The sequence below is a fragment of the Dromaius novaehollandiae genome, chromosome 27 (genome assembly GCF_036370855.1).
Source record: "Dromaius novaehollandiae isolate bDroNov1 chromosome 27, bDroNov1.hap1, whole genome shotgun sequence".
NCBI classification, from domain to species: Eukaryota; Metazoa; Chordata; class Aves; order Casuariiformes; family Dromaiidae; genus Dromaius; species Dromaius novaehollandiae.
Window position 1 is genome coordinate 1,423,531 of NC_088124.1, and position 24,413 is coordinate 1,447,943.

The 24,413-nt window shown below is 62.2% G+C and overlaps 2 protein-coding genes across 7 annotated transcripts in view; both read left to right on the forward strand.

The window, feature by feature from the left end:
- The window catches only part of NAV1 (neuron navigator 1), an 83,721-nt gene extending 75,124 nt beyond the window's left edge, over positions 1 to 8,597 (forward strand). For all 3 annotated transcript variants that reach the window (XM_064498281.1, XM_064498282.1, XM_064498283.1), the window contains 13 exons: positions 66 to 262; positions 379 to 541; positions 739 to 913; positions 1,272 to 1,369; positions 1,496 to 1,591; positions 1,778 to 1,937; positions 2,035 to 2,270; positions 2,360 to 2,514; positions 2,715 to 2,786; positions 3,076 to 3,272; positions 3,815 to 3,933; positions 4,176 to 4,373; positions 5,111 to 8,597. In XM_064498281.1, the coding sequence (XP_064354351.1) occupies positions 66 to 262; positions 379 to 541; positions 739 to 913; positions 1,272 to 1,369; positions 1,496 to 1,591; positions 1,778 to 1,937; positions 2,035 to 2,270; positions 2,360 to 2,514; positions 2,715 to 2,786; positions 3,076 to 3,272; positions 3,815 to 3,933; positions 4,176 to 4,373; positions 5,111 to 5,206 (1,962 nt within the window). In that variant the 3' untranslated portion in view covers positions 5,207 to 8,597. The remainder of the gene's footprint in view (positions 1 to 65; positions 263 to 378; positions 542 to 738; positions 914 to 1,271; positions 1,370 to 1,495; positions 1,592 to 1,777; positions 1,938 to 2,034; positions 2,271 to 2,359; positions 2,515 to 2,714; positions 2,787 to 3,075; positions 3,273 to 3,814; positions 3,934 to 4,175; positions 4,374 to 5,110) is intronic.
- A 3,394-nt stretch (positions 8,598 to 11,991) lies between these two features.
- SYT2 (synaptotagmin 2) overlaps positions 11,992 to 24,413 on the forward strand; it is a 40,038-nt gene continuing 27,616 nt past the window's right edge. For all 4 annotated transcript variants that reach the window (XM_064498034.1, XM_064498037.1, XM_064498035.1 and 1 more), the window contains exon 1: positions 11,992 to 12,155. The gene's annotated coding sequence lies outside the window, so the exon portion shown is untranslated. The remainder of the gene's footprint in view (positions 12,156 to 24,413) is intronic.

The following is a 24,413-nucleotide window of genomic DNA, read 5'->3' on the forward strand; positions in this document are numbered from 1 at the left end:
AGACCTGTGGTTGAAGGTCCATACGGGCTGGCTGTTCCTAATGAGGGTCTTTCTGTCTCCTGTAGCTGCGAAGCTCCTTCAACAAGGCCTTCAGCATCAAGAAGGGGCCCAAATCAGCCTCATCTTACTCGGACATTGAGGAGATCGCCACGCCAGACTCGTCGGCCCCATCCTCGCCCAAGCTGCAGCACGGCTCCACGGAGACTGCCTCACCCTCCATCAAATCCTCCACATCCTCCTCCGTGGGCATCGACACGGCTGAGTACGTGTGTCCGGGGCAGGCGGCACAGAGCAAGGAAGGCCGATCCCAGTGCCTAGCTCCACTCTGCAAGTGCCTGCCCCGGATTTGAGCAAGCTTTGATGTCTTCCCCGGCACAGGCTCTTCCAGGCCCACAGCGAGGGGGAGCCGGAGAAGAAGGAGGTGTCAGAGCTGCGGTCAGAGCTGTGGGAGAAGGAGATGAAGCTGACGGACATCCGCTTGGAGGCCCTGAACTCGGCCCATCAGCTGGAGCAGCTGCGGGAGACCATGCACAACATGCAGGTGAGCGCTGGGACCCTGAGTCACTGCCAGACCCCAGTCTCGTAGCCCCTGGCCGTAGCATGGACCCTGGGCTGCTGGGGACAGGGGTCCCAGAGCCGAGAGCCCAGCTCCTTGGTGTCTGTGGTCTCCGGGCTCCATGCTGGGACGGTGCCCACATTCTGTCCTCTTCTCTGGGCCATAACGCGGTTCTCCTGCAGCTGGAGGTGGATCTCCTGAAGGCCGAAAACGACCGGCTCAAGGTGGCTCCGGGGCCCTCGTCGGTGCCAGGCTCCATACCCGGGCACGTCACGAGCACGTCGGCCTCCTCTTCGCCGCGGCGCTCGCTGGGTCTCGCCCTCGGCCATGCCTTCACCCCCAGCCTGGCGGACGCAGGTGGGGATGGCGGAGCCGCTGGTGGACAGGGAAGGGCTGGGGCGTGGACTTGCATGTGAGGGGTGATGCGGGAGCACCCCTGGGAGGGCTGGCCACCTCACACTGGGCCCTGCAGAGGGGTGTCAGCCCACCCGTGCCCCGCAGAGGGTCTCCCTGTGGCACAGCATGGCCCAAGCCCTTGGGAGGAGGCAGCTGGTGGGAACATGCTCCTGCTAGTCCAGAGATGGCTGCACATGGGGCCCTGTCGCGCCGGTGGTGTTGTGGCTGGCCACGGCAGGATCTGGCTCAGGATAGGCATGGTCAAGCCCTGTGGCTTGGCTCGCTGTGCTCGCACAGCCTGACTCTGCTCTGTCCCCAGATGTGTCCCCTATGGATGCCGTCAGTGCTGGCACCCAGAAGGATGAGCTGACGCTGAGGATCGTGGTGCGCATGCCGCCCCAGCACATCATCAAGGGGGTAAGTGCAGGTTGTATGGGAACCCTGACCTGCTGTGGAGCCGTAGCCCTACATGAGGGGCAGAGGTCACCTGTCCAGGGCTGGATACAGTGCTCCAACTCTGCATGCCTCTGCCTTGGCCCCTAGGACCTCAAGCAGCAGGAGTTTTTCTTGGGCTGGACCAAGGTGAGCGGGAAGATCGACTGGAAGATGCTGGATGAGGCTGTCTGCCAGGTCTTCAAGGTAGGAGCAAAAGAACCCCTCTTCTGAGATACATCCTTTTCCCCTGCTCCCTCCACCTTCTCAACTGTGCTTGGCACTGCCCAGCCCAAGTCCTTTCCGGGGCCTCCTGGAGCTGCTGAGCACCTCTCTGCCTTCTGCCAGGCCTCGGGGCCTGGGGTGCTGACAGTCCTGCCCTTCTCCACGTAGGATTATATCACCAAAATGGATCCTGCTTCCACCCTGGGGCTCAGCACTGAGTCCGTGTATGGCTACAGCATCAGCCACATCAAGCGGGTCCTGGACACGGAGCCGCCGGAGCTACCGCTGTGCCGCCGGGGCCTGACCAGCATCGCCGTGACGCTCAAAGGTCAGTGTGGTCGAGAGGGCTCCATCGCTGTCCCATCTTCCCTGGCCTGCGGTGCCGTGGGGGAAGAGCGGGACCCTCAGCCCTGCCCTGCTTGTAGGCTTGAAGGAGAAGTGTGTGGACAGCCTGGTGTTCGAGACGCTCATCCCCAAGCCCATGATGCAGCATTACATCAGCCTCCTGCTGAAGCACCGGCGGCTCATCCTCTCGGGACCCAGCGGCACCGGCAAGACCTACCTGACCAACCGCCTGGCCGAGTACCTGGTGGAGCGCTCGGGCCGGGACGTCACCGAGGGCATCGTCAGCACCTTCAACATGCACCAGCAGTCCTGCAAGGTGAGGGCGCGTGGGAGCCGGGGCTCTTCCCTTTGGCGCTGATGCCACGGCACGGCCCCGCACGTGACACTTGGCCCTGTTCGTTGCAGGACCTGCAGCTGTACCTCTCCAACCTGGCTAACCAGATCGACCGGGAGACGGGCACGGCGGACGTGCCGCTGGTGATCCTCCTGGACGACCTCAGCGAGGCGGGCTCCATCAGCGAGCTCGTCAACGGCGCCCTCACCTGCAAGTACCACAAATGGTGAGTGCCCGGCTGCGTCCCCCTCTGGCACGGCCTCCCAGGTGCGCACACGCTCCCGTTGGGATTGTGGGAACGGGGCTGCAGGGCCACGTGTGTCTGCTCTGCTCAGGCCCGCTGCCGTGGGTGGCCCTGAGGCTCTGCTGTGGGGGGGGGCAATGCAGGGTGCTCTTTCTCATGGATCCTGTCTTGCTTTCCCTCAGCCCCTACATCATTGGCACCACCAACCAGCCCGTGAAGATGACCCCGAACCATGGCCTCCACCTCAGCTTCAGGTGCGGATCAGGCATCCCCGATGGGCATGGGGAACATCCCCATGGGGTTGGGAGGCCCAGGGGCCATCACTCCTGCCCCCAGGGCTGTCCTGAGGACACATCGTCTGGATAGGGATGCTGACGAGGACAAAGCCACAGACCTTGTGGACCCAGAGGGGTCAGATTCCCTAAGTCTGGGTGTGGTGGTGCTAGGAGGTTCCTCAAGGGTGCAGGGACCCTGGGAAGGGTGCTGGGGAGCAGGGCTGCTTGTGGGGACACCCAGCCCTGAGTGCCTGACTCCTCCCCCCAGGATGCTGACCTTCTCGAACAACGTGGAGCCAGCCAATGGCTTCCTGGTGCGCTACCTGCGGCGGAAGCTGCTCGAGTCGGACACAGACGTCAACGCCAACAAGGAGGAGCTGCTGCGTGTGCTGGACTGGGTGCCCAAGCTCTGGTACCACTTGCACACCTTCCTGGAGAAACACAGCACTTCCGACTTCCTCATCGGTACAGCTTGGCCGCGCGCCTCCCTCCCCTACCTCACGCCGGTGGGAGGCCATGGGAGGGACGTGGGACGGGGGTGAAATGCCCCCAGAGGAGGTTGGGGAGCCAGCGTGCTGCCCCTCGCCCTCCAGCCCCACACAACTGCGGGTGATTTGCCGAGGTACTGCCAAGGCAAGGGTCACCGGACACCACCCAGGCCCCATGGGCCCTGTCACTGTGGTGTTGGCCAAAGTTGCCTCCCTTTTTGGCACCTCTCGTTGGTCGCAGAGGAGCCGGGTTTTCCCAGGCCGGTCTTCTCCTGCCTCGCCACACTCTTGGGGACATAGACAGATGTTGGGAGCCCCGTTGTTTGCTGGGACCCTGCTTTCTGCTCCCACGTTTTGGGCAGATACTGTGCTGGGTGCCGCTACTGGGACAGAGTTGTCCTCCACAGCCCTGAAACTGGCAGCAGGGCTCGCTTGCCCTGACACTGGGCTGGTGTGGATCTGGGTGGCCGAAACAGGAGGACCAGGCTGCCATCTTTGCTCTCTGCCTTCTCTCTGCAGGTCCCTGCTTCTTCCTGTCCTGCCCCATCGGAATTGAGGATTTCCGGACCTGGTTCATCGACCTGTGGAATAACTCAATCATCCCCTACCTGCAGGAAGGGGCAAAAGATGGGCTCAAGGTACCTAGATGGGCTCACAGGGGCACAAACCTGGGCCCAGCTCCGAGGGAACACGCTGGCGCAGCAGTCCAGCAGGATGGGGAGAGGGGAGGTGCTGGGACCACGGGTGCAGATGGCTTCTCTGTTGCTCCCTGCCCTGATCCCTGTAGCGTGAGGTAGTGCCATGCCCAGGGCTTGGACACTGTGACACCGACCTCCAACCTGCGATGAAGAACCGGCTGCCTCTTGCTTCTTGCCTGCAGGTCCACGGGCAGAAGGCGGCTTGGGAGGACCCCGTGGAGTGGGTGCGGGACACCCTGCCCTGGCCGTCAGCGCAGCAGGACCAGTCCAAGCTCTACCACCTGCCCCCACCCACCATCGGGCCCCACAGCACCGTTTCCCCCCCCGAGGAGCGCACCGTCAAAGACACGACACCCAGCTCCCTGGACGCGGACCCTCTGGTATGGCTGTGTTGCGGGTTGTACCGGGCGCCACGAGGGGCACTTGGTGGTGCTGGTTGCAGGGAGAGAGCAGAATCAAACTGTGCGTCGTTTTCCAGGTTATTTTTTTTGCTTAAGAAGCCAGATTTAGTGATGCAGAAACCTTCCTCGCTGCTGGGAGGAGCAATGGGTGCAGGACGGTGGCACTGGTGGCATGCTGTGCCCCAAGCCATGTTGTGAGGGGCAGCGAGTGAGCAGGCCCGGTGTGGCACGCCATGTCTTACCCGCTGGCGTGAAGCATCGTATCCGTGAGCAGAACACGCTAACGGGAGCTTGCACACACACATGTCCCTATGGGTCACACACGGAGAGGCTGCTAGAGGACACCAGGCTGTCGCAGATGGTGCCAGCTGATGCACCAGGGCCTGCCTGCACACCCTTCCTTGGTACACTTGGCCTTGGCTGGGTCCAAGGCCGGATCCTGGCAACAGGAAAGGATTTGCAGCATCCCTGGGCCTTGCTTTACCCTTTAAGGAGTCATTTAGGACGGCTAATTTGTATGGGAGGGCAAGGAGGGCCGGGTGCTCTCCAGGGAGCAGGGATTTGTCCCCGGCTTCCCCAGGGCACTGGAGGGTGCTCGTCCTGCCCAGGGGACAGCCAGGGCGTGCGTCATCCCCACGGCGGTGGCGGGTGACGAAGCGCTCTCCGGGCCGAGCCGAGCGGAGGCTCACGCGGGCCCCGCGCGCCCTCTCCCGCAGATGGCCATGCTGCTGAAGCTCCAGGAGGCCGCCAACTACATCGAGTCTCCGGACCGAGAGACCATGGTGGATCCCGACCTGCAGTCGACTCTGTGAGGCCCAGACGTGCCGGCCCAGGCGGAGGGGAGCCAGACGCCAGCCGTCGCTCCCGCCGGGCTGCTCTTCTTTTCCTTCGGTATCCTGGAGCGCGGGGCTGGCGAGCGAGCGGAGAGGACTGGGGCTCCGGTGCCTCCTGGCAGCGCGTGGGGAAGCTCAGCTCATCCGTGGGCGAGCGCGAGGTGCCATCTCCCCTCCCGACTCTGGGGGTAGGAGAATCCTGGTTTCTCTTCTTGTTTTTCTTTTTTTTTTTTTTTTCTGTCTCTCTCGCAAACTTTGGGGCTTTGGGGCAGGGGTGACCGATGTGGCCAGGCAGCCGCAGCTGCAGGAAGGCCCCTGCGTGGGGCAGGGACCCCGCGGGAGCCGCCTGGGGCGAAGCCGGGGGGCCCGGGAGGAGCATGGGGTGCTTCGCCTTTGTGCATCCCTCTCCATCCGGTCCCTCTCCCCGCGGCCGAGGGAGGGCACGCGACGACGGAGCTGCCGCCGTGGGAAGCTCCGGCGGAGACCCAGCGGGCGACGGGCGAGTACCGGGAGGAGCCCGGCTCTCGCTGCTATCTCTGTATGTTCCCTGTTTAACCTGCATGGCAGCCGCTGCAACCAGGACAGCCCAATAAACCCTGCTTTGGTTATTTTATTTTATTTCCCCTTACGCCCCTTTTCTGTTGGCCGAGTCCAGACTTTGCTTTGATCCCTCTTTTTTTATTTTTGTTCTGTTTTTTTGCTCTCTCCTGGCCTGGAGCCCGCGGCCTGGTGCCCGTCGCTTCCCCTCGAGCGGCTCCTTTTCCTTTCGGTTTCTTTTGCAGCCGTCGCTTCCACCACTCAAACCACCTCTGTCACGAAACTGGTGCTCACTGGACGATCTCCAGTCCCTGAATCCACCTCCCGGGGCCTCGCAGCTTGGCTGAGACGGCACCTGGCATCCGGGGGCGGCGGGATGCTCCCGGGGCAGCCCCAGGCCTGGCGGCTCCCCAAAAGCACAAGGCAGAGCCCGGCCCCGGGGATGGGGGGGTCTCCACCAGGCCACGGTGCCTGTTGGCACCCCCTCCTCTCGGGACCCCGAGCTCTGTCCCCGCGCTGCCCTGTAGCTGCGTGTCCCCCTTGCTGCCGGTGCCACGAGCCCCTCGGCATGCTGGTGGCAGGGGCTGGCATGCCGTGCCAAATTGAGGTCTGCAGGGGCTCGCCGTGTCCCCCGTGGGATCCCTGGGGACACACCGGGCGCCCCGGACCCTCCAGCGCCCTCGGCCCGAATGTGCGGTTCCCTGCGCCAGGCTCCTGGCACGGAGGGGATCAGCCTCGGTGCTGCCACGCTGCCTTAATCCCTGGACCCTGTGGCGAGGGGGGACGCGGGGCTGGGGCTGGCACAGCCCGCTGGTGTCCCCACAGGAGCAGGGCACTGGCTGTGGTCTCCTGGTGCCTTTGCGTGCTGGGGACGGGCACGGGGCTGTCTCGTGGGGCCGCTGTCCCCGTGCCCCGCTCCGAGCTGGGGCCCCGGTCACCCCTGCGCCGTGGTCCAGCTCGGCTCCCGAACGCTGACCCGGGCCGAGGGCTGGGCACGCCTGGGCCCATCTCTCCTGGAGCGTTTTCTGAGGAGAGGCGAGCTGGTGCTGTCCCCAAATGTCCCCACTACGGGCACCAGGTGGCCCAGCCCCAGCTGGCCCGGCTTTTGGGGATGCCTCAGCCCCCTCCTCGCCAGGCGCCTTCGCGAGGGTCCCGCCTGGCCCCGGCGCCTCCGCCCTTGGTGCTCTCGAGCTGCCGGCGCTCTCACCCGGCGCCTCTTGCCTTGCCGCGCGGGGCGGCCCATGGTGCTCACCCCTCTGTCCGTCCCACGGCCTCGCCCCCCCCCCCCGAGACCCCATGGCCTCCCCGTCGGCCCCCCGCCCCGTGTCGCTTCGCGTCGCAGCCCCTCGCTGCCGGGCCCCTCTTGGCGCGGGGCTTCCCCTCCCCGCGCCGCCTCGGCCGCCGGGGCTTTTCCTTTGCCTTCTCTCGCGTTGCCGCCGTCGGCTAAGGCCTCGCTGTAAATAGATCCGTACTCGAACGACCCGCGTGAGTTGGTGGGGCCCGGCCCTGCGCGTCTTTCCTTTATTTTTTTTTTTTTTTTGTACTCGCTGTGATAACTGTGCTGTGCTGACTTCTTTTTCCGATTGTACGAGACACCCGGCCAGCAGGCGCTAGAGGCTGCCGGCGGGCGCCCTGCCCTCCGGCCCCTCTCCCCTCCTCGGGGCTCCCCAGGGCACCTCGAGGTGCCCCCAGCTCGGGCGATGCCCTCTCGCCTCCCCTAAGCCCCTGAGCCGGCGACCGGACCCCTCGGCGGTGGCCTCGGGGCTGTGCCGCTGGGCGTCCCCACCTTGCGCCGGGCTTTGTCCCCTCCTTCCCCACTCGCTGGCTCCCGGCACCCCGGGGCTCTCCGGCCCACCGTGCTCCTCCAGCCGGAGCTGGGTGGTGTAAATCAGGAGGAAACCCCGAGGTCCATGGAGGACAGGAAGGTGAGGCCACCAGACGTGTCCTGAGGGCCATCACGTGGCACTGGGGGGGGGGATTTCACTGGGGTTACCCAGGTGAAGGAGACGGGGCCCGGGAGCTTCCTCCTGCGTTACATCGAGCCCCCCGTGCCCCTAAGTGTGGGGTGGGCTGAGCCCCTTCCGCCCTGGCCCGCACGGCTCTGCCGGCCACGGTCGAGGGGGGCGTCCTAAAATTGCACTAACTCGTCCCCTCGCCATCCCCGGCGGTGCCCCGCTGAGCGCCAGCAGCCCTGCGAGGGGCCGGAGCCGGGCTGCGCCAGCGCCTCACGCTCCTTCACCCTCTAGCTACTGCTGCCCGGTGGCCCGAACCTTACAATTTTAGCTTTTTTCTATTAAAAACAAACGACCTTTTTTTAATTAAATAAACGACGAAATGGACAACACTTCCTGTTTTAGATGATCTGTGTGATTGACTGGGTTTTGTGTTTCTTAACTGCATGGTATTCCTTCCGAGGGGTTTTATAGCACTTTTTAAATTTCTCTTTAAGATTTTGGTCCAGATTTCTACTGCTCTCGCCTGTCTGTCTTTGCTTTCTCCTTGCCTTCTCCAAGTTTGTAAACTCGCTCCATTTTATACCTGATGGCGACAACCCCAACCCCACCGATCTGACGTTGTACATAGCTGCGGGAACAATCATAGGGAACAAACACCATCTGGACTCTTTCCCCCATTCGTTGTTTTTACTTAAACGCCATTTTAAGAACGTGTCAAAGGAAAGCCCGGAAAAGGCTTGAGGATATTACTAAAGACGGCAACAAATCCAGCCCTGCACCAAGTCAGCTCCTGCTGCCCACGCTGCCCGCACCGAACGGCATGTCTCTTCTCGGTCGTCTGTCTAACACCATTGGATTCAATAAAGTTATCTCCTGTACCGCCTGGCTCCGCGTCCTGTGTCCGGGAGCCCCGGGAGGAGGGTAGGACGGTTCCTTCACCCCGGGAAAGACTGCGTTTACCCCTATCTTAGATGGTCACCTCCTATAAAAACCAGGAGGGAGGTTGTGAAATGGCTCCTGTTTTGCAAGCTGGGCTGTTTTGTGAGATGCAGAGGTGATTTCATTGGTTAGGGAGCTCTGCATCGCCCTGCTGTAAAATTTGGGGTTGCAAAAAGACCCCGGGTTGGAAATCCTTGCAGTTTTGTAAGATGCTGAGAGCGGGGGCCTAGCCAGGGACCTCCCTGTCCTGGGGTAGGAGGGGGGCAGATCTGATCTGGAGTGTGCACAGGGGAGCAGGGGGGGCTTGGGATGAGTGGGGACCCCGGCTGGACCCTGTTCCCCTTTCTGGTCTGGTCTCTGTCACCCCCTTGCCGCATCCATCCCCCTACAGCCCCTTGCCTTGCAGCGCTGGTGCTCCCCAGGGAAGGGGACATGGTCGCGACTGGGAGATGCTCCCAGCGTGGGATGTCCCCACGTCAGGCGGGGGAAAGCAGTGCCACCGACCCCACCAAGACCGATGCTCCCTTTTGCCCTGCGAGGCGAGAAACCTCCAGCCGAGGCTGCAACTTAGCAGCGGCTCTAAAGCTGCTTTTCCACTTCGGAGAGCAATACTGGAGCGGGGACAGATGCTCTAGGAGCCACTAATTAATCGCGGGATGATCGTGCGTTGCTAACACGCTGCAGTAGCGAACGCAAGGCCAGGAGAGGGCACTTCCCATCAGCTCAGCGTTCACCGCATCTCCTGCCTGGCAGATGGGACCTGAACTGTGCAAAAGCTAGAAAGCGAGGATCCCTCCTTGCTGGGAACCCTCTCTGTGTGTCCCCAGCAGCATCCTCACCCAGGCGCTGGTCTGGAAGTGGAGGAGGTGGAGATGGGGGCCGTGGCTCCAGGGAAATGTTTCCTTCCCCAGGGCTCGGTGGATGTTCGCAGCACGAATGTTGCCACAGCGCGATGCTCCCACGAATGCCACAAGTTCCTGGGCTGGCCCAGCCTGCTCTGCCTCCTCCCCAGTCCTCCAGGAGGGGACCCCACTTTGTCCCTAGGTCCCTTAGGACAGGTGTCCGAGGCTGCACCAGTCCTGGGGTTCGCACGTGGTTTTGGGGACCTGCCACATCACTGCCCGGGTGCAGGGAGAAAAGCAGCTGCAAATGGTAACCTGGAGTCTCTTGGGTCCCAGCCCAAGGGCTCGCCCCAAAGTCATGCTGGTTTTGGGGAGCCAGGGCCCCTCAAACACTGAGATGCACCACGCGCACGCTCCCCAGCCCGTGATCGCGCTGTGGCCTGTGCGAGCAGGAGAGCAGGCAGTGGAGCAGCAGAGAGGGGGCCTGTGCTGGGTCCTGGGCCCAGCACCCATGGGGTACAGCACCATGTGTACAACAGCACCCATGGGGTATCACACCACGCTTTGGGGGGGTACAGGGGGGAAGCGTCACAGCCACACTGCACCCAGGGGAGCACCCAGTGCTTGGAGGGCGCTCAGGGGCCCATGGTGCCTTTGGGGGAAGCCACCCCCAGCCGGGCTGGCACCCTGGGGCCCTCTCCTTGTTCGCCCTCTCTGGGCACCATCTCTGGGACCCCCCCCCACCCCACCTCCCCTTCCCCACCCGAGCAAGGTTGCTCACTGCTGCCTTGAGTTGAACCAGCCTCAGCTAGCGCTGCAGGAATGCCAGCGGTGACGAACCCGTGTTTTAATTCAGCAGCGTCTGCTCATTAAAGCCAGGCTGAAGTCTGCCTTGGCTCAGGGCCGTCGCGGGGGCGCGAGGAAATCAATCCTGTTGTTAGAGGCTCTGGCTGGAGCAGCCTGTCACGTCCCGGCTCCCGGCTCAGACAGGCGCCCTGGTGCGGCTCGGGCTCTCGCGGGCCCTCGGCACACTCGGCCGCTCGGGGCCAGGCGGTCAGTGCCGTCGGGGCCGCCGTGGCGGTGGCCGGGAGCCGCCGTGGCGCAGTCTGCCCACGTCCCAGGGAGGCTGGTGACTCACCAGGGAGCCGTCACCCGTTCTCTCCGTGCACTTGGGTCTTGCAGCTCCCAGCCTCCCCCAGCACCTGCCCACGGTGGCAGGATACAACCCCGGCACGCCGAGGTCCCCACCGTGCCCGCGTGGGGCTGCCCTCTGCACCCAGCTATGGGGGGACGTGGACCCCAGCTGCCCCGGGTCTTCACGGATACCCCGGGAGAGGCAGCGGGAGCACAGGACAGTGGGTCTGGAGAGGAGACAGAGGTGGTGGGGTGGGAAGCCACCACCTTCACCCACAACGTGCCACAGACCCCAAGTCCAGAGAGCTTCTGGGAACTTGGGTTTGACCTGAGAGTCAAAAGAGCAACAAAAAGCTGATAAAAATTGCATGATGAGCCAGACAGCTCTGGCAGAGGAGGGACACGGACGGCCTGTCACGTTTCGGGATGGGCATACGGCAGTGGTTCTGATCCACGTGTGCGTTACATGCCCCAATCTGGCTGGGCACGAAGAGCGTGAAGGAGGTGGTGACTGCCAAAGCCTCACCTAGCAAGGAGGGACCCTGCGTGGCTGAAAAGGGAGGGCGGGCAGTTGGGGAACACTGCGTTTTGGGGCGAGGTACTTCATGGCGGAGAGGAGATAGAAGGTGCCAGGCCCAGCACCGGGGAGGCCACAGGCAGCGTCTGCAGGAGCAGGAGCCCCACGTGGACCTCGCTGGGCACCATCAGATCTCCTCCACCCCTGCCCCAGCTGCCATGTGGAAGAAAAACATGGTGGGAAGCTGGGAGTGACCCATGGACATGACTGGGATCGAGGGACCAGTGTGGGGGAGACTGATGTGGGGTGACCGGTGTGAGGTGACAAGGCTGAGGTGGCTTGACCAGTGGGGATCAACCAGGCTGGGGTGACCAGAGGTGAGGTGATCAGTGGGGTGACTGGTGTGAAGGGATCAGTGTGAGGTGACTGGTGTGAGGGGATGGGCGGAGGGTGATCGACGTGAAGGGACCTGTGTGAGGGGTCCAGTGTGAGGGGACTGGTGGGGGGTGACCGGTGTGAGGGGACAGATGTGAGAGGACTGGTGTGAGGGGACGGGTGAGGTGACCAGTGGGGAGTCACCGGTGTGGGGTGACCGCTGGGAAGGGACCAGTGTGAGGGGACGGGCGTGAGGCGACTGCTGGGGGGTGACTGGTGTGAGGGGCCCGGCGCGAGGGGAGCGGTGTGAGGCGGCGGGTGCCGGGTGACCGCCGTGACGTAACCGGCGCGCGGGAACCGCCGGCGGGGGGACGGGCGGGGGCTGCCCGGGGGGGGGGGCCGGGGCCGCCCAGCCAGGGGGGCGGGGCCGGTCAGGGGGCGGGGCCGGCGGGGCGGGGCGGGGCGGCCCTCGGCAGTGGGCGGAGCCGCGCGGAGCCGCCGCACGCGAGCCCGGAGGGGCCGGGGCTGCCGCAGCGCCCGCGCCCGCCCGTCCCGCACCGTCCCGCACCGTCCCGCACCGCGCTCGGCCGCGCTGCCCCGGCCCGGCCCGCTCCGCCCCGCTGCGGCCGGTAAGTTCGCGCCTCCCGCCCGCGGCGCCCGCACTCGCGGCGAAGTTTCTCCCCGGCGCCGGGGCTGTGCGGGACGGGTGATGCCGGTGCGGGCTGCGAGCGAGCGCCCGCGGGCAGGTGCGGGGCTGCGACCGGGGCTGCGACCGGGGCTGCGACCGGGGGGACACGGCGGGGGCGGCTCCCCGCGCCTGGCTCCGCAGGCAGGACCGGGGTTGGGGGGGGGGGTGCGGCGGCGATGCGGGACGCCTGGACCCCTCCCCCGGCCGGGCCGGGGGCGCAGTGCGGGGGGCCCCGAGCTGCTCTGCCGGGGGCTGCGGCGGCTCCGCGCCGGGGCTGCTCCCGCGGTGCTGGCGGGCGACGCTCCGGCTCCGCAGCCGTCCGTAGTGCCCTGGCCGGCAGCCAGCTCCGGCGAGCCCCTGCTGCTGGGCTCCATCCCCCGCCGCTCTTTGGGCCGGGCCGGGATCCTCCCGCGCTTCTCGGCGCAGGAGGCGTCGGAGTTGGACCCCCGAGCCGGGCGGGCGGCTGCCGTGGGATCCCCTCGCATCCCCGGCTGCCTCGGAGCCGGCTGCTCGCGCCCTCCCCGACGCCTTGCCGCTGCCTCGCAACCTACTTCCGAAAAGCGCCGGGAAGGGCTGGGAGCCCTAAAGACACCCGCAAACCGCGCGGAGGAAAGATGCTCTTGCAAGGGGACCGTGGCGCGAGGCCGTGCCCGGGTCGCCCATCGCTTCGCGGCGGCCTTCGGCCCCTCCGCGTCCTTGGCGAGCGCTCCGGCGGCCCCCGGGCCCCGGCAGCCGCAGGCCCTCTGCGGCAGCGAAACTTCAGCTCCTTTCGTTTGCGCCGAGATGCTGCTGCAGAGATTTCATCCTCGTGCACGAGCCGCGCGGCGACCGGCAGGAGTCCTCTGCTGCCTGCTGCATTGCCGCTCGCTAGCGCAGCGGTGCCTTTGCCGCCCGCCGAGGGCTCCCGGCTGCGGAGCTGCGGTGCCCTGGTCGGACGCTTTCTGCCTTTCGCTGCCTTTTTGCCCAGGGACCGTGTTGAGGGGGGTTGAGCATCGCTCGGTGCGTTTTGCAAGTCCGGGCAGCGCGGGGGGAGGTGACGTGGCCAAGGTCACCGAGCCCCTCGGTGGCACCCGTCCCCCGTGCTGCCCAAGAGGAGCACGAACCGGTAAAACACAAACCCTCCGCCGCACCCCCAAACCCCCCAAACGCCCTTGGAGGGTTGCCCCAGCCCCTTCTTGCAGATGGGGAAACGCAGAGACGGCTCTGACCTTGCCCCGTCACCCGGAGAGCCGGAGTTTCTCCATCTCCCGCTTGCACAGGAAAACCGGGAACGGGCAGCGGCAATGTCCTAGCGCAGGATCGATGCCTTGAGCAGATAAACAGACCTCGTGTCCAGCGGCTTTTGGATTTTGCCCTTGGGCGCTGAGAGATTTGCCCTCCCAGGTGCAAACGCCGCTGCCCTCGGCCCCCGTGGGAGCTCGCGCTTCCCTAAGTGCTCCTTGATTATTAGCCCTAATAATCGCGTTATCGCATCGATCGAAACGCCTCGGATGCCAGAGCTCATTTTGCTCTTCACGCCTCCCTTCATCTATAATGGGATTTTGATACCGTCACGCGTCCCGGAGCATCAGATCAACTCGGCATGATTCCCCGTTTATTAATTCAACCTGAAATTAGGCAGTGCACGCCTGGAATCTGAGATGCCCCCGGTGCCGGCGGCCGAGGGACGGTGAAGGGCCCTTTGCCGAGCCCCGGCGCGCGGTGGCCGAACCCCTTTCGAGCACGGAGGTTTTCCCGCGTCCCAGCGAGGCTTTTCGCTTGCTCCCGTTGGTGCTGGAAGTCGAACGATGTTTAACCTGCTCCAGGGCCTGGAGGAGGGATTGTGATCTTTTTTTTCCCCCTATATCACTGCTACGTGAGCAAAGGGCCGAGCGCGTGCAATTCGGCATCTGCACCGAGACCCTGCCCGGGAGGGAGGTCCTGGTGGCTTTAAGGCTTTCTTCACATCATGCAGCCTAATGTTTTAATGTGCTTTAATTAAGTGTGTCGCTTCAGGCGTTCCCTTCCCGGTCCTGCGCGGGAGCAGCGGACGGGGTCTCCGGACCGCGGCAGCGTGTGCAGAGGTCGGGAAATCCGGGCCAAATGTTGGCGCGGAGCTGCGGGAGGGTGCTGGAGGCACCTTTCCTCCTCCAGAAGGTCTGGGCTTGTCGAACCCCTGAGCCCATCCGCCCCGCGCTGGCTGGAGGTGACACGTGGGGATCCAGCGCTGGCCGATCAGCGCGAAACCTGGGGATGCGGCCAAGTGCCGTTGGGAAAGGGGATGCCCGGGGTGGCAGCACCCTGCTTGCGCCGTGCACCCGTGGGCCTCGAGCGTAGGGTGCAAGGGGGAAAAAAGGACTTTATTGCCACGCACGGATTTACGAACCTGCTGGACCCGGCGGGATGGGGCTGCCCCGCAGGGCTCTGCTCACTCGTCTCCCAGGGACGTTACGGGATTTTTTCCCATGAATAAATCCCCAGCAGTGCTGAATTACTGCCGGAGTGGGGATGACATGGACGCGGGCCCTCTCCGTGCCCCCAAACCCGCGTTGCCGCGAGCAGCTGCTGCCTTGTGCCGCAATGAGCTGCGCGGTGAGGCCGGGCCAGGCTCATCCGTTTGTTGCTGCTGCCGCGAGACGGCTGCTCGCGCGCTCTGTCCCCGTGTCCCCTCTCTTGCGGTGGCTTTTTTTCATCCATGCAACGAGGCTCAAAGTGCCCCGCGATGCATTTTGAGCTGTGTTTAGATCCCTGGGCTCGCAGGCGGGTGCAGCGCCGGGTCCCCACCGAGCCCGTGGTGTCCCTGGCCATCCTCTTCCTCCCTCCCCGAGGCTGGAGGCTGCCCGGGTGGGTGGCCCGGGGCCGTAGCACCTTGGCCTGTCCCTGCGGCTTGGGTTCGTGTCAGCTGAGGCTGTGCCCCTGGAAATCACCAGTATTTGTACGGCGAAGAATGAAACCCGTATTAATTTAGACCAAGAGCAGTGCAGGGCAGGAGCTGCTTGGCAGCGTGCGTTCGCTCGCTGTCCGCTCTTCTAAAATCGATGCAGCTTGTCTCGCTTCTCTCCTGGATTAGCTTCTGGCTCTTCCCCAAGAGCTGTCTGGTTTTTCTTTTCTTTTTCTTTTTTTCTTTCCCCCCTTTTTTTTTCCTCCTATTGATCAGGAGAAATTGCTGTTTCGTGGGACCACCGCCACCACGGCTCGAATTCGGGGCCCTGCGAGCCGTGTGCGGAGCAGGGCAACTTTGCAGCCCCGGGAGCTCCGCGCCAGGCTGCCGGGGCCGGGTGACCGCAGCAGCCCCAGCGGCGGCTTTGGATGGTTTTAATAACCCGGCCCGTCTCCTTCTGCTGCCCTAGTTAGCTCTGCTCTCCTCTGCCGCCGGCTGAGCGAGGCACGGCCGCCGCGGCGTCACCCGTGCGGGGGGACAGGCAGCACCCGCTTTCTTGGGAGCAGCACCCCGTCCCCTGTCTGGGGAGGCTTTTTTTTTTTCCTTTCTTTTCTATTTTTTGGCAATCTGTAGCCTTGCAAGCCCAGGGAGAGCCATGGCAGTTGCCTGCGCTGGACTCGGTTTGGGTGGACCTGGTGGTTCCCCAGGGCTCGGATGCTGTGGACCGGGCTGGATGGTGCAGCCGGCACTGCCGAAAGGACCCACGCGACCCAAAAAGCTCCTGCAACCGGACCTCTCTGCCCATCCTGCCCCGATCTCGGCTAGCCAAGAGGGATGCTCTTCTGCAACCTCTCCTGCGCCCGCTCCCTGGTGTCCTAGCAGACGGTTGCATCTCCAAGGCTCGGGAGATCTTGCTCTTCACCGACCTGCTGCTGCCGGCAGCAGCCGTGATGCCTTTTCCCTTTGGGCCACGAGGCCGGCAGAGCCCGCGAAAACCCTCGTAGCGTGGCACGGTGTGCACCGATGCCCCGCTAACCGCTGGCACGGGGCCGCATTCGCGCGGCTGTGCTGGGAGCTTGTGAGGCTGAGGGCTGCTCCCGGTGTGCGCAGGCCGACTGTACCTTCGCCTCTGCAGGTGTCCGACTGTAGCTGTATAAGCAGGTATCTTTAAGCGCTCTCTCTTTTGCTTCCCAGCTAATTAGCAATGAATCTTCCTTCCATGGGGTCTCTGAAGCTCTCCGAGCATCACAATAACACTTGATGAAAGCCGAGAGCTTTAACGGGGAGGCGGCGGGGGGTGAAGGGGGGGGAGGCGAAAGCGGTTGCTGGCCCGTTTGCTGATTGCACCGAAACGCCGCTCGGCTCGGCGGGGAGCGTCTGCTGCAGCGCGTTCGCCTGCTCCCGCGGGAGCTCTTGCACCAGCCCCAGTTTAATCCTTCCAGCCTCCTTCCCTCGTTGCGTCCTGCGGCCCGGCTCTGCGTGCTCGCGTGGGCTGGGGAAGCCGCGGCGGTGGGGACAAGGGAGGTTTGGGCCCCCCACTGCCCCTGCCTCCTCGGAGAAGGGATGGAGGCTGGGAAGAGGTGTGGGAAAAACAGGGTTTGGAAGAGACCTGGGGAGAGCAAGCAGCACCCATGGGTGCAAGGCCAGGCTTTGAGCCAGCAAGCGCCTTGGGGCCTGGTTGTGGGCCCCTTCTCCCCAGCAATCTGCTGAACCATGCAGAGATCTGCTCACTTACGTGTTCCCCCTGTTCTGCCTCACTACTGTCCTGATTTTACGGAGACAAAGGCAGAGAAAACCTGTAAGCTGCAGGGACGGGCTCCCAACAGCTTCCAGGCTATCTGGCCGGCACCCGCTGACGTCCCTGGGCACGAGCCGTGGTCCCCGTGCGCAGAAACATCACCGTGTGCGTCCCCGCAGGGTTCCCGAGCGGAGCTGCTGGGTGGAAGAGGCAGAGGCTGAACGAGCAGACCCAGATGTGCAGAAGGCTCGGGCAGCGCGGTGAGGAACACAAAAGCCTGGAGAGCAGCCATCTGCCAGCTCTGGTAGGGACCCGGATTTGCAGACAGGTTGTTTTGGCAGCCAGAGAGATGCAGGGCTAGTATGAAGTTGCTGCAGAGGATGAAATCATCCTTTCTCAGAGGTGGCATCTCTGCTCGTATCCTTCTTGGCTGCCTCGTGGTCTCTCACTGGACCGTTTTTGTCGTATCTTGCCCAGAGGCATGAACCACCTTGGTTTTCCTTGGATGCTGTGATATGACCTTCCTTCCGAGGTGGAGGTTCTTCGAAGAAGAGCTGAGGATCTGCCTCCGAGTGGGGCAGCGGATGGCTGCCCAGCCAAGGCCCTACGCCTGGTCTGCTGTTGGTCAAGGGCGATGCCCGTTTTCATGAAGTTTTATTATTGCAACACTTGTGTACCAAAGGTTCCCATCCCGCCAGGTGCCGTCACACAGGCAAACCTGAATGTTTGTCCCAGCATCTATCCGCTTAGCAGATGGTGCTCCGTGGCTGATGACCTCTCCCTAAAGATGCTGAGCAGAAAGGTTCTTTTGGCCGCAAAAAGACCATCCTGGGGAAATGCTTGCGACTTCCAAACCTGTCGTGGTTTCCACAGAAAACTGCAGGAGCTGTGGTAGGGCAAGCGTGATGTTCCCTCTGCCCATTTCTGCCCCGTTTCACGGTGGAGGCTGGGATCCTTGCCCTGTTTTGTGCTGGTGCAGAGAGGCAGGACTTCAGCAAGGTCCTGGAGCGGAGGCTGGGGCAGGGCTGGTCCCATGTGCCAAGTCCCTCCAATACTTGGATCTTCAGCTGTTTAAACCATCTCAGCAGGGCTGTTGGGAGCTGCTGTAGTGCATGGCACTGCATTAAGGAAGCAGTAGCTGCTTGTTTTGACTTGGGAACATCATAAACCATTAATCTGGTACCCAAATGATGGATGAAGGCTACCTTTAAGACCGTATTTTACTGTCGCTTCTTATTTTTGCTCTAAATAATGTAGCTGTTGTGACGCAAAAGCAGGTGCTTTGTAAAAGGAAGGCAACCAGCCTTTAAAACATCCAGTCCTTAAATTACTTTTATGCAGTCTCCCTCGTGAGCCAAGGACTCATCCCCCTTCCTGCAAGGGCTCTTGGCTCCACGGCGTGGAAGCAGGGAGGAGCTGGGAGCTGGTCCTGGCCCCGGGACCCTTAGCTGGTGTGTGGTGGCCACGGGGGCGATTTGGCCGGGAATTCGTGCCGGGCTCCCTGGCTCTTGGCAGGGTTCACGTGGGCGCAAGGCGTCCGTCTCTGTCTGCGGTGCCTCCGCCTCTTGCAGACGCTTAGAGGGCACGTGGGTACGTGAGGCGTTTGGGTGTCAAAAATACCCCGCAGCAAGGCACGGCTCCGGGGACTTGTGAGCCCAGTGAAATCAGCTCGCAGCCCGTCGGGGAGCTGATCAGATGGGTTTTTACAGGAGCCGTGTCGTTCTCACGCAGGCTAACGCAGCTCCCGATTACTCATCTCCCGGGGAAGGGCCCGCCGTCGTGCCGGCCCTCTGCTGCGGGCGGGTGAACCCGAGCACATCATTATTTTTAATTAGATAAGCTTCTGGGTGCCAGCGCCTGCTGAGAGGTAGCAGAGACGAGCTCATCTCGGAGGCGACGGCGGGGAAGGAGGGTGGGAGGCGTCTCCGTGAGCCAGCGAGCAGGGTGGCGGTGGCCCATGGGGTAGGACCGGGTGACCTGCTGTCCCTGGTCAGCCCGGTCCTTGGGCGCTGGTCCAGGTGGTCAGCGGGAGGAAGGTGAGGAGGGTTTGTGGCCCCAGGAGCCACCCCGAGCTGTGCTTTCCCGCTGCTGTGAAATGGCAAGAAGCACCTTGCCCAACCTCGGGGACTGGTCCGTGCTGAGCCCTGGCAGACGCCTTTAGCCCAAGCAGCAGCCACGTGTGCTGAGTTTCAAGGTCTCAGCTCACGCACTGGCATTTCTGCTTTTCTGGTTGGGGTTTTGGGGCTTGGAAATAATGTCACAGGTGACAGCGCAAGCGTGTTAAGGAGAGCAGGTCCATCCTGGCACGGTCTTTGTGCAGGCTCTGAGCCGGGAGGACAGATGAGCTTCGTCCCTGGGTTTCTGCTGCCTTCGTGCCCCAGGATAAGGGAACGTATCCTGATCTCAGGCTCTGGGCTGCCAGGCCGTCTCCAGGCAAACAGTTTTGCAGGAAGATGCTGCAGTGTTGGTCTCTGGTGGCCCCGTCTGCCTCGGGCGGCTGCAGGCAGGGCGACAAGGTCACCCTTAATTTCTTCCATGTTTTTCCGCCTCTGGTTTGTGTGTGCCCCCTCGGCCGCTTCCTCGGGGCGAGTGTGCCGTGGGGCCAACGGGGTCTGCTCATATTTGGGTTGGGGGCTAGGCAAACGCGCTATCCTTTTCCGAGCGGCTTTCTCCGCATGAAATATCTCAGCAGCTCCTGGCTCGTGATGACACTTAGTGCTACCGGAGCAGCAGCCTCACTCTGTCAAACACACTCAATTAGCCTGTTGACTTCTGTTTTCCAGCCCTGGTATAAACATCCTTCCTGAAAAGTCCATCGAGAAGCAGCAGGGCTGGAGGAGCTGGAAACATCCCTCTCCTTTAGGAGCATAAATCAGGAGAGGAGCACGGGCAGCAGTGGGTTACCCAGGTAAAAGCGCTGCCCAAGCTGGTAGCTGATAGTGCCTGGGCACCGGGCCAGCGCCTCGGTGGGGTGGATTGTGCTGACGGAGGGTCTGATCCGGTGACACTAATGCAGTTAGTCCAGGCTTGGGTGGGGGCTGCTGTGCTGCGATTCCCGCTGACGGCAGTGGCAACGCAGCTGCACCCCTGGGATGCTTCCCTCCTTCCACGAGCCCGTGGCCCTGGCCACCCCCTCCCGCCTGCGTCCCCATCCCCGCTCGTGTTGCACCGTGTTTGGGGTGACGTGGGGGATGCTGAGCCCAGATGGCCGGTGGCTTGGGGCAAGATTCGGTGCTTCTGAGCATTGCAGCCTGTACAGTGGCGCAGGGTTGGGACCCCGTGCTGCAGATGGAGGTGGACATGGCACTGTGGCCTGCGTGGGGACGTCAAGGCCATGGGTGCTGGCACCTGGCCCTGGGTGCAGGCTTGCACGCATGCATGGGCCTTTTGCATCAGGGTCCTGCTCTGTCCCCCAGCTGGATTACCTGGGGGGGCTTTTCATCTCGTGGGATTTTTATGGCATAAAAACAATCCCTGGGAGCTGATAGCTGCCTCGGGGGGTGATGGAGGCTGGGCCTGGCAGTGCTGGAGGATTTTGCTTGCCAGACTGTTGGGATAAACCATCTCCATGTTGTGGGCCACTGTTTTGGAGGGCAGCGCCACTTCTCCAGCCTGAGCAAGGAGACCCTGTGGACCTGGTGCAGGTCTGGAGCCCCCAGGGCTCCTGCAGATCCCCCATGCACTACAGATCCCAAATCAGCGGGGTCTTGGCTGCCCGTGCTGGAGAGGGAGATGCTCTGTGTCTGTCCGTTCCTCCCCGGGGACCGTCCACATTGTTCCGGAGGACCAACAAACCGGCTCCGTTGGCGTCCATGAAGCTGCAGGTGGCTCAATGCAACCATGGGATCTCAGTGAATGGGAGTTACAGGTTCACTCGGTGAGGCAGACTTCTAAAAATGCAAGGCTAGAAATGCTCCTGGTCCCCTGGGTGCTGTGCTGGGTGCTGGCCGGGTGCCGCAGAGCTGTCTCTTTTGGTGCAGCTGATACCCCTGAGCACCAGAGCCGTGAATGGCCCCTGAAAGGCTGGGATCTCGGCGTGCTGGTGGAGGGTTCCCAGCCTCTATGTGATCTCCTGGCACCTTTCCTAACTGGGTGGTGGGTTTCATAGCTGGGGGCGAGGAGAAATTGGGAACTTGGCACCAGGGCACCACACTGCCTGCGCCTGTCCTTTGGGTCTGCCCAGACTAGGTTGGGCCTGGGGTGGTCTCAGGAGTAGACCCTGAATTTGGGCCTACTGGTTGGGTCCCAGGATGGCTGTAGGACTTCTCACTTCCAGCAGCGTCCATCTTCCACGATGCCTGGCTCACCTGCATCCTCCTCGTTTGTGCCGGTGGGTGCTGCTGGGGTGTGGGTGCAAGCGGGTCTACGAACAGGGCTGGCCCCGGGGTGGTGAGAGCAGATGCTCCCTGCCTCCAAAGAGGGCCCTTCCAGCCCCAGGTAGGTTCTCTTAGGATAAAGTTTGTAATTTTGGCTTCCTCCACAGCTGGAAACTTGGAAAGGTTCAGAAGAGGCCAAAAATTCTCTGTTAATTAAATGACCATTAGAAGCCGAGTCATGTTTTCCCTTAATTAGGCTCTGTTCCCCATTAGAAACAAAGTCATACAAATGGGTTCAGAAAGCACAGTGTATCTGTGTAAACATCACAGCCTGAATAATTAAACCTTCTCCATCTCCCCAAGCCTAATGGAGTTTGTCCCTGCAGAGGGTCAGCTCCAGCTTCCTGCCTGGGAGACACTGGTGGGAGGAAGGACCCGCATGGAAGACACAGCAACGAGAGGCAGAGGTTTGTCCGGCTTTGTAAATGGGAAGGGAAGAGCAGATCACCGAATAACGGTGGGAGACGGCTGTTGGATCTCGGGCGAGAGATGGGCTTGCAGATAACGTCTTCGACATTTCTGTCATTGAAATGCCTTGTGAGCGCAGTTAGCAAATGGGATCCAGGGAAGGAGAGGGTTTGGTATCTGGTCCGATGTCCCCGGGGAGCTGCACTGGGAAGGCTACGTCTCCCCAGATACGTGACAACTCTCCACACTCTGCAGCTCCCTCGCTTTGGGGGAAGAGAGACCATGGTCATCCTCATCTGAAGCAGGATCATGTCGTTGCAGTCATCTCGCTGGTGTTGCGAGAAGCTCGGATCAAACCCATCGGAGCGGGGTGAAGGGTGCTCACTGGGACACAGCCGTCTGCGCTTCCAGCAAATGCTGCTGCTGAGCTCAGGGTTGGTATGATTGTCCTAATGGTCGCTGGTGGTTACGTGGTGACGAGTCCTCCAGCTCCTTCCTAGCTCATGGTTGTGTTTTAAGCCATGGATGATGTGATCCTAGGCTGTGGCTTGTGAATTTGCTGTTATCCAAAATGCTGGACCGGCATGTCTACCTGTTGATGTGCTGTGTTTGACACTAGATGTGTGGGTCCCAAGCAGAGCAGGAGCTTTCATGGTACCTTTATGCTTGTGCAAAAGACCAGAGAGGTGCCCAGGCATCGCGCCAGCGGGGCTTTGGGTCTGCCTGAGATGGGCTGTGCTTGGTCTTCAGGTCTGGCTCTCGGTTTGTGCCAGCTGCAAAGCACTCCGTATATCCAGGAGTGAAATGGCCCGGTGGTGTCAAAATCTGGCCTTAGGTGCTGCCAAATACCTCAGCTCTACCTAAAACTCTGTTTGTCCCAGGACACACAGCAGGGAGTGTGGTGACTCTGTATGTCCCGGGGTGCACAGGCTCCATCCCAAAAACGGGCCACGAGGGATGTCTCCTCTGCTACCCGTCAACCCTGGGAGGGTGAATCCTCCTCATCGTGCCATGTTTGCCAAACCGTCCTCCCTGCTCATGACCAAATCCCTCAATTAACGAACCATTGACTACTTGGGAATTTCATTAGCCGAGTCATCAAACCACAAATACTGGTGCCAGACAGTGCAGATTTTGCCACTGGTTTCCTAATTTGACATTTCTGGAGTGCTGGAGGGTTGCCCAGGTCTCCTGGGGCCAGCTGTGGTCCCCAGGAGGATGATTTACAGCCCCTTGGCCCAGTGGACAGTGCAGAGCTCAGACTCTGGGTTTTCTGGCCCAGACGGAAGATAACTCACTGCTCCAAGCCCGCGTTCGGAGCAGCCATTCGTTTTCTAACGAAATCCCATAGGTTCAAGTCGGTGTGGACAGTCTCGTCTCTGCAGCCCCCAAGGGCAGCAACCGCTGATGCAGCGGCAGCCTCTGGGTGCCAATGCGGGATGGACTTTCCTGGGTTTGGAGAGCAGAAATAAGGCACCAGCCTACCTGGGCTGTCCAAAATACAACCTGAATGTGATTAATCGCTGCATCACGCTCCTCTAACCAGTTTCCAAAACATGCCGTCACTAATTACTGCCTGAACTTCATTAATCTTGATTTTTTTTTGCAGGATTGCTGTTTTCTGCCCTTCTCCTCAGCTCCGTGAAGGTGAGGGTGGAGGATGGAGGGGGGGGACTTTCCAGTTACGCAGTAGCAGGAATCGCCCTCCCTCCCCTGCTGGCAGGGAAGGAGAGGTTTAGGATGCACAACCAGCCTGGTCCGCCCCCGCACTGCCTTGCTGCGAAGAAGCGGGTATTTTCCAGCAGCTGCATTTGGCTGCCTGCAGAGAGCCGGCCTGGCGCTGAGCAGATGCTCTGTGGAGCCGCAGCCCGGTGTGAGCGAGGCCCTGGAGACCTCCTGGATATCCTGGAGACCACGGATAGGGAGCCCTGAGCCTGCTTGGGTACCCCTCTGGGCAGAGGCTTCCCGAGTCCAGGCCAGGTCCTTCCTCAGGTCCCCAGATCCCTTCCTCGCTCTGCGCCTTCGTGCACCGTCTCGGCTGATGCCGGGCAGGATTGCACCCTGCGGCTCTGTGTCCGTGCTGTGCTGCAGCGAGCAGAGCAGGACTGCGTGCTCAGAGAGGCCCTTAGCAGGGTCCCAAGGACCCCAGCTGTCAATATGTGGGGGAATAAATAGCCATTTATTTAAAAAAATAGCTCAGCACCATCGTATTGGGGTGCTGGTGAAACTCCCAGAGCCCTGTTCTTGCTGGCAAGGGCTGCTGGAGGCTCTCTGCGACGGAGCCCTTTGCTACGGGTGCAGGTGGGATGCTCAGATCACGAAATCCTGGGGGTGCGTTAGGGATTTTCCACGGTGAAAACTGCTTTCGAGGCACTGGAAATACCCTGGTTTTGTGCCTCGGGGTGAGGAATGGTGCAGGCCGGCTCACGGCGGAGCAGCCGGGCGCGGGAGCCGGCCGTAAATGAGCTTGCTCCGAAAGCGGGATTTCCATCCCAGCGCCGCAGCAGGCGCCCAGCAGCTCTTCGAGCGCTTCTCGTAAACAAAATCCATCACGGGCTGTCGGTGGGCGACGTGCACCGTAGCCGCTACCCTGGGTTTTTAATTAAGCCAGCTGCAAGGGCCAGCTTGGCTGCGGTGCTGGGGAAATTAGAGAACGGGGCTCATCACTTTGGAGCACAGTTGAGCCGGAGCCAGATCCCCGGGCGGTGCAAATCGGTGGCAGGGCGCAGGAGCCGAGCCAACTTCCACCAGCAAAGCACCAAAGCACTGTCGGGGCTGATTTTAGGCTGACCTGCACCTGATTTAAGACCTCTGTAG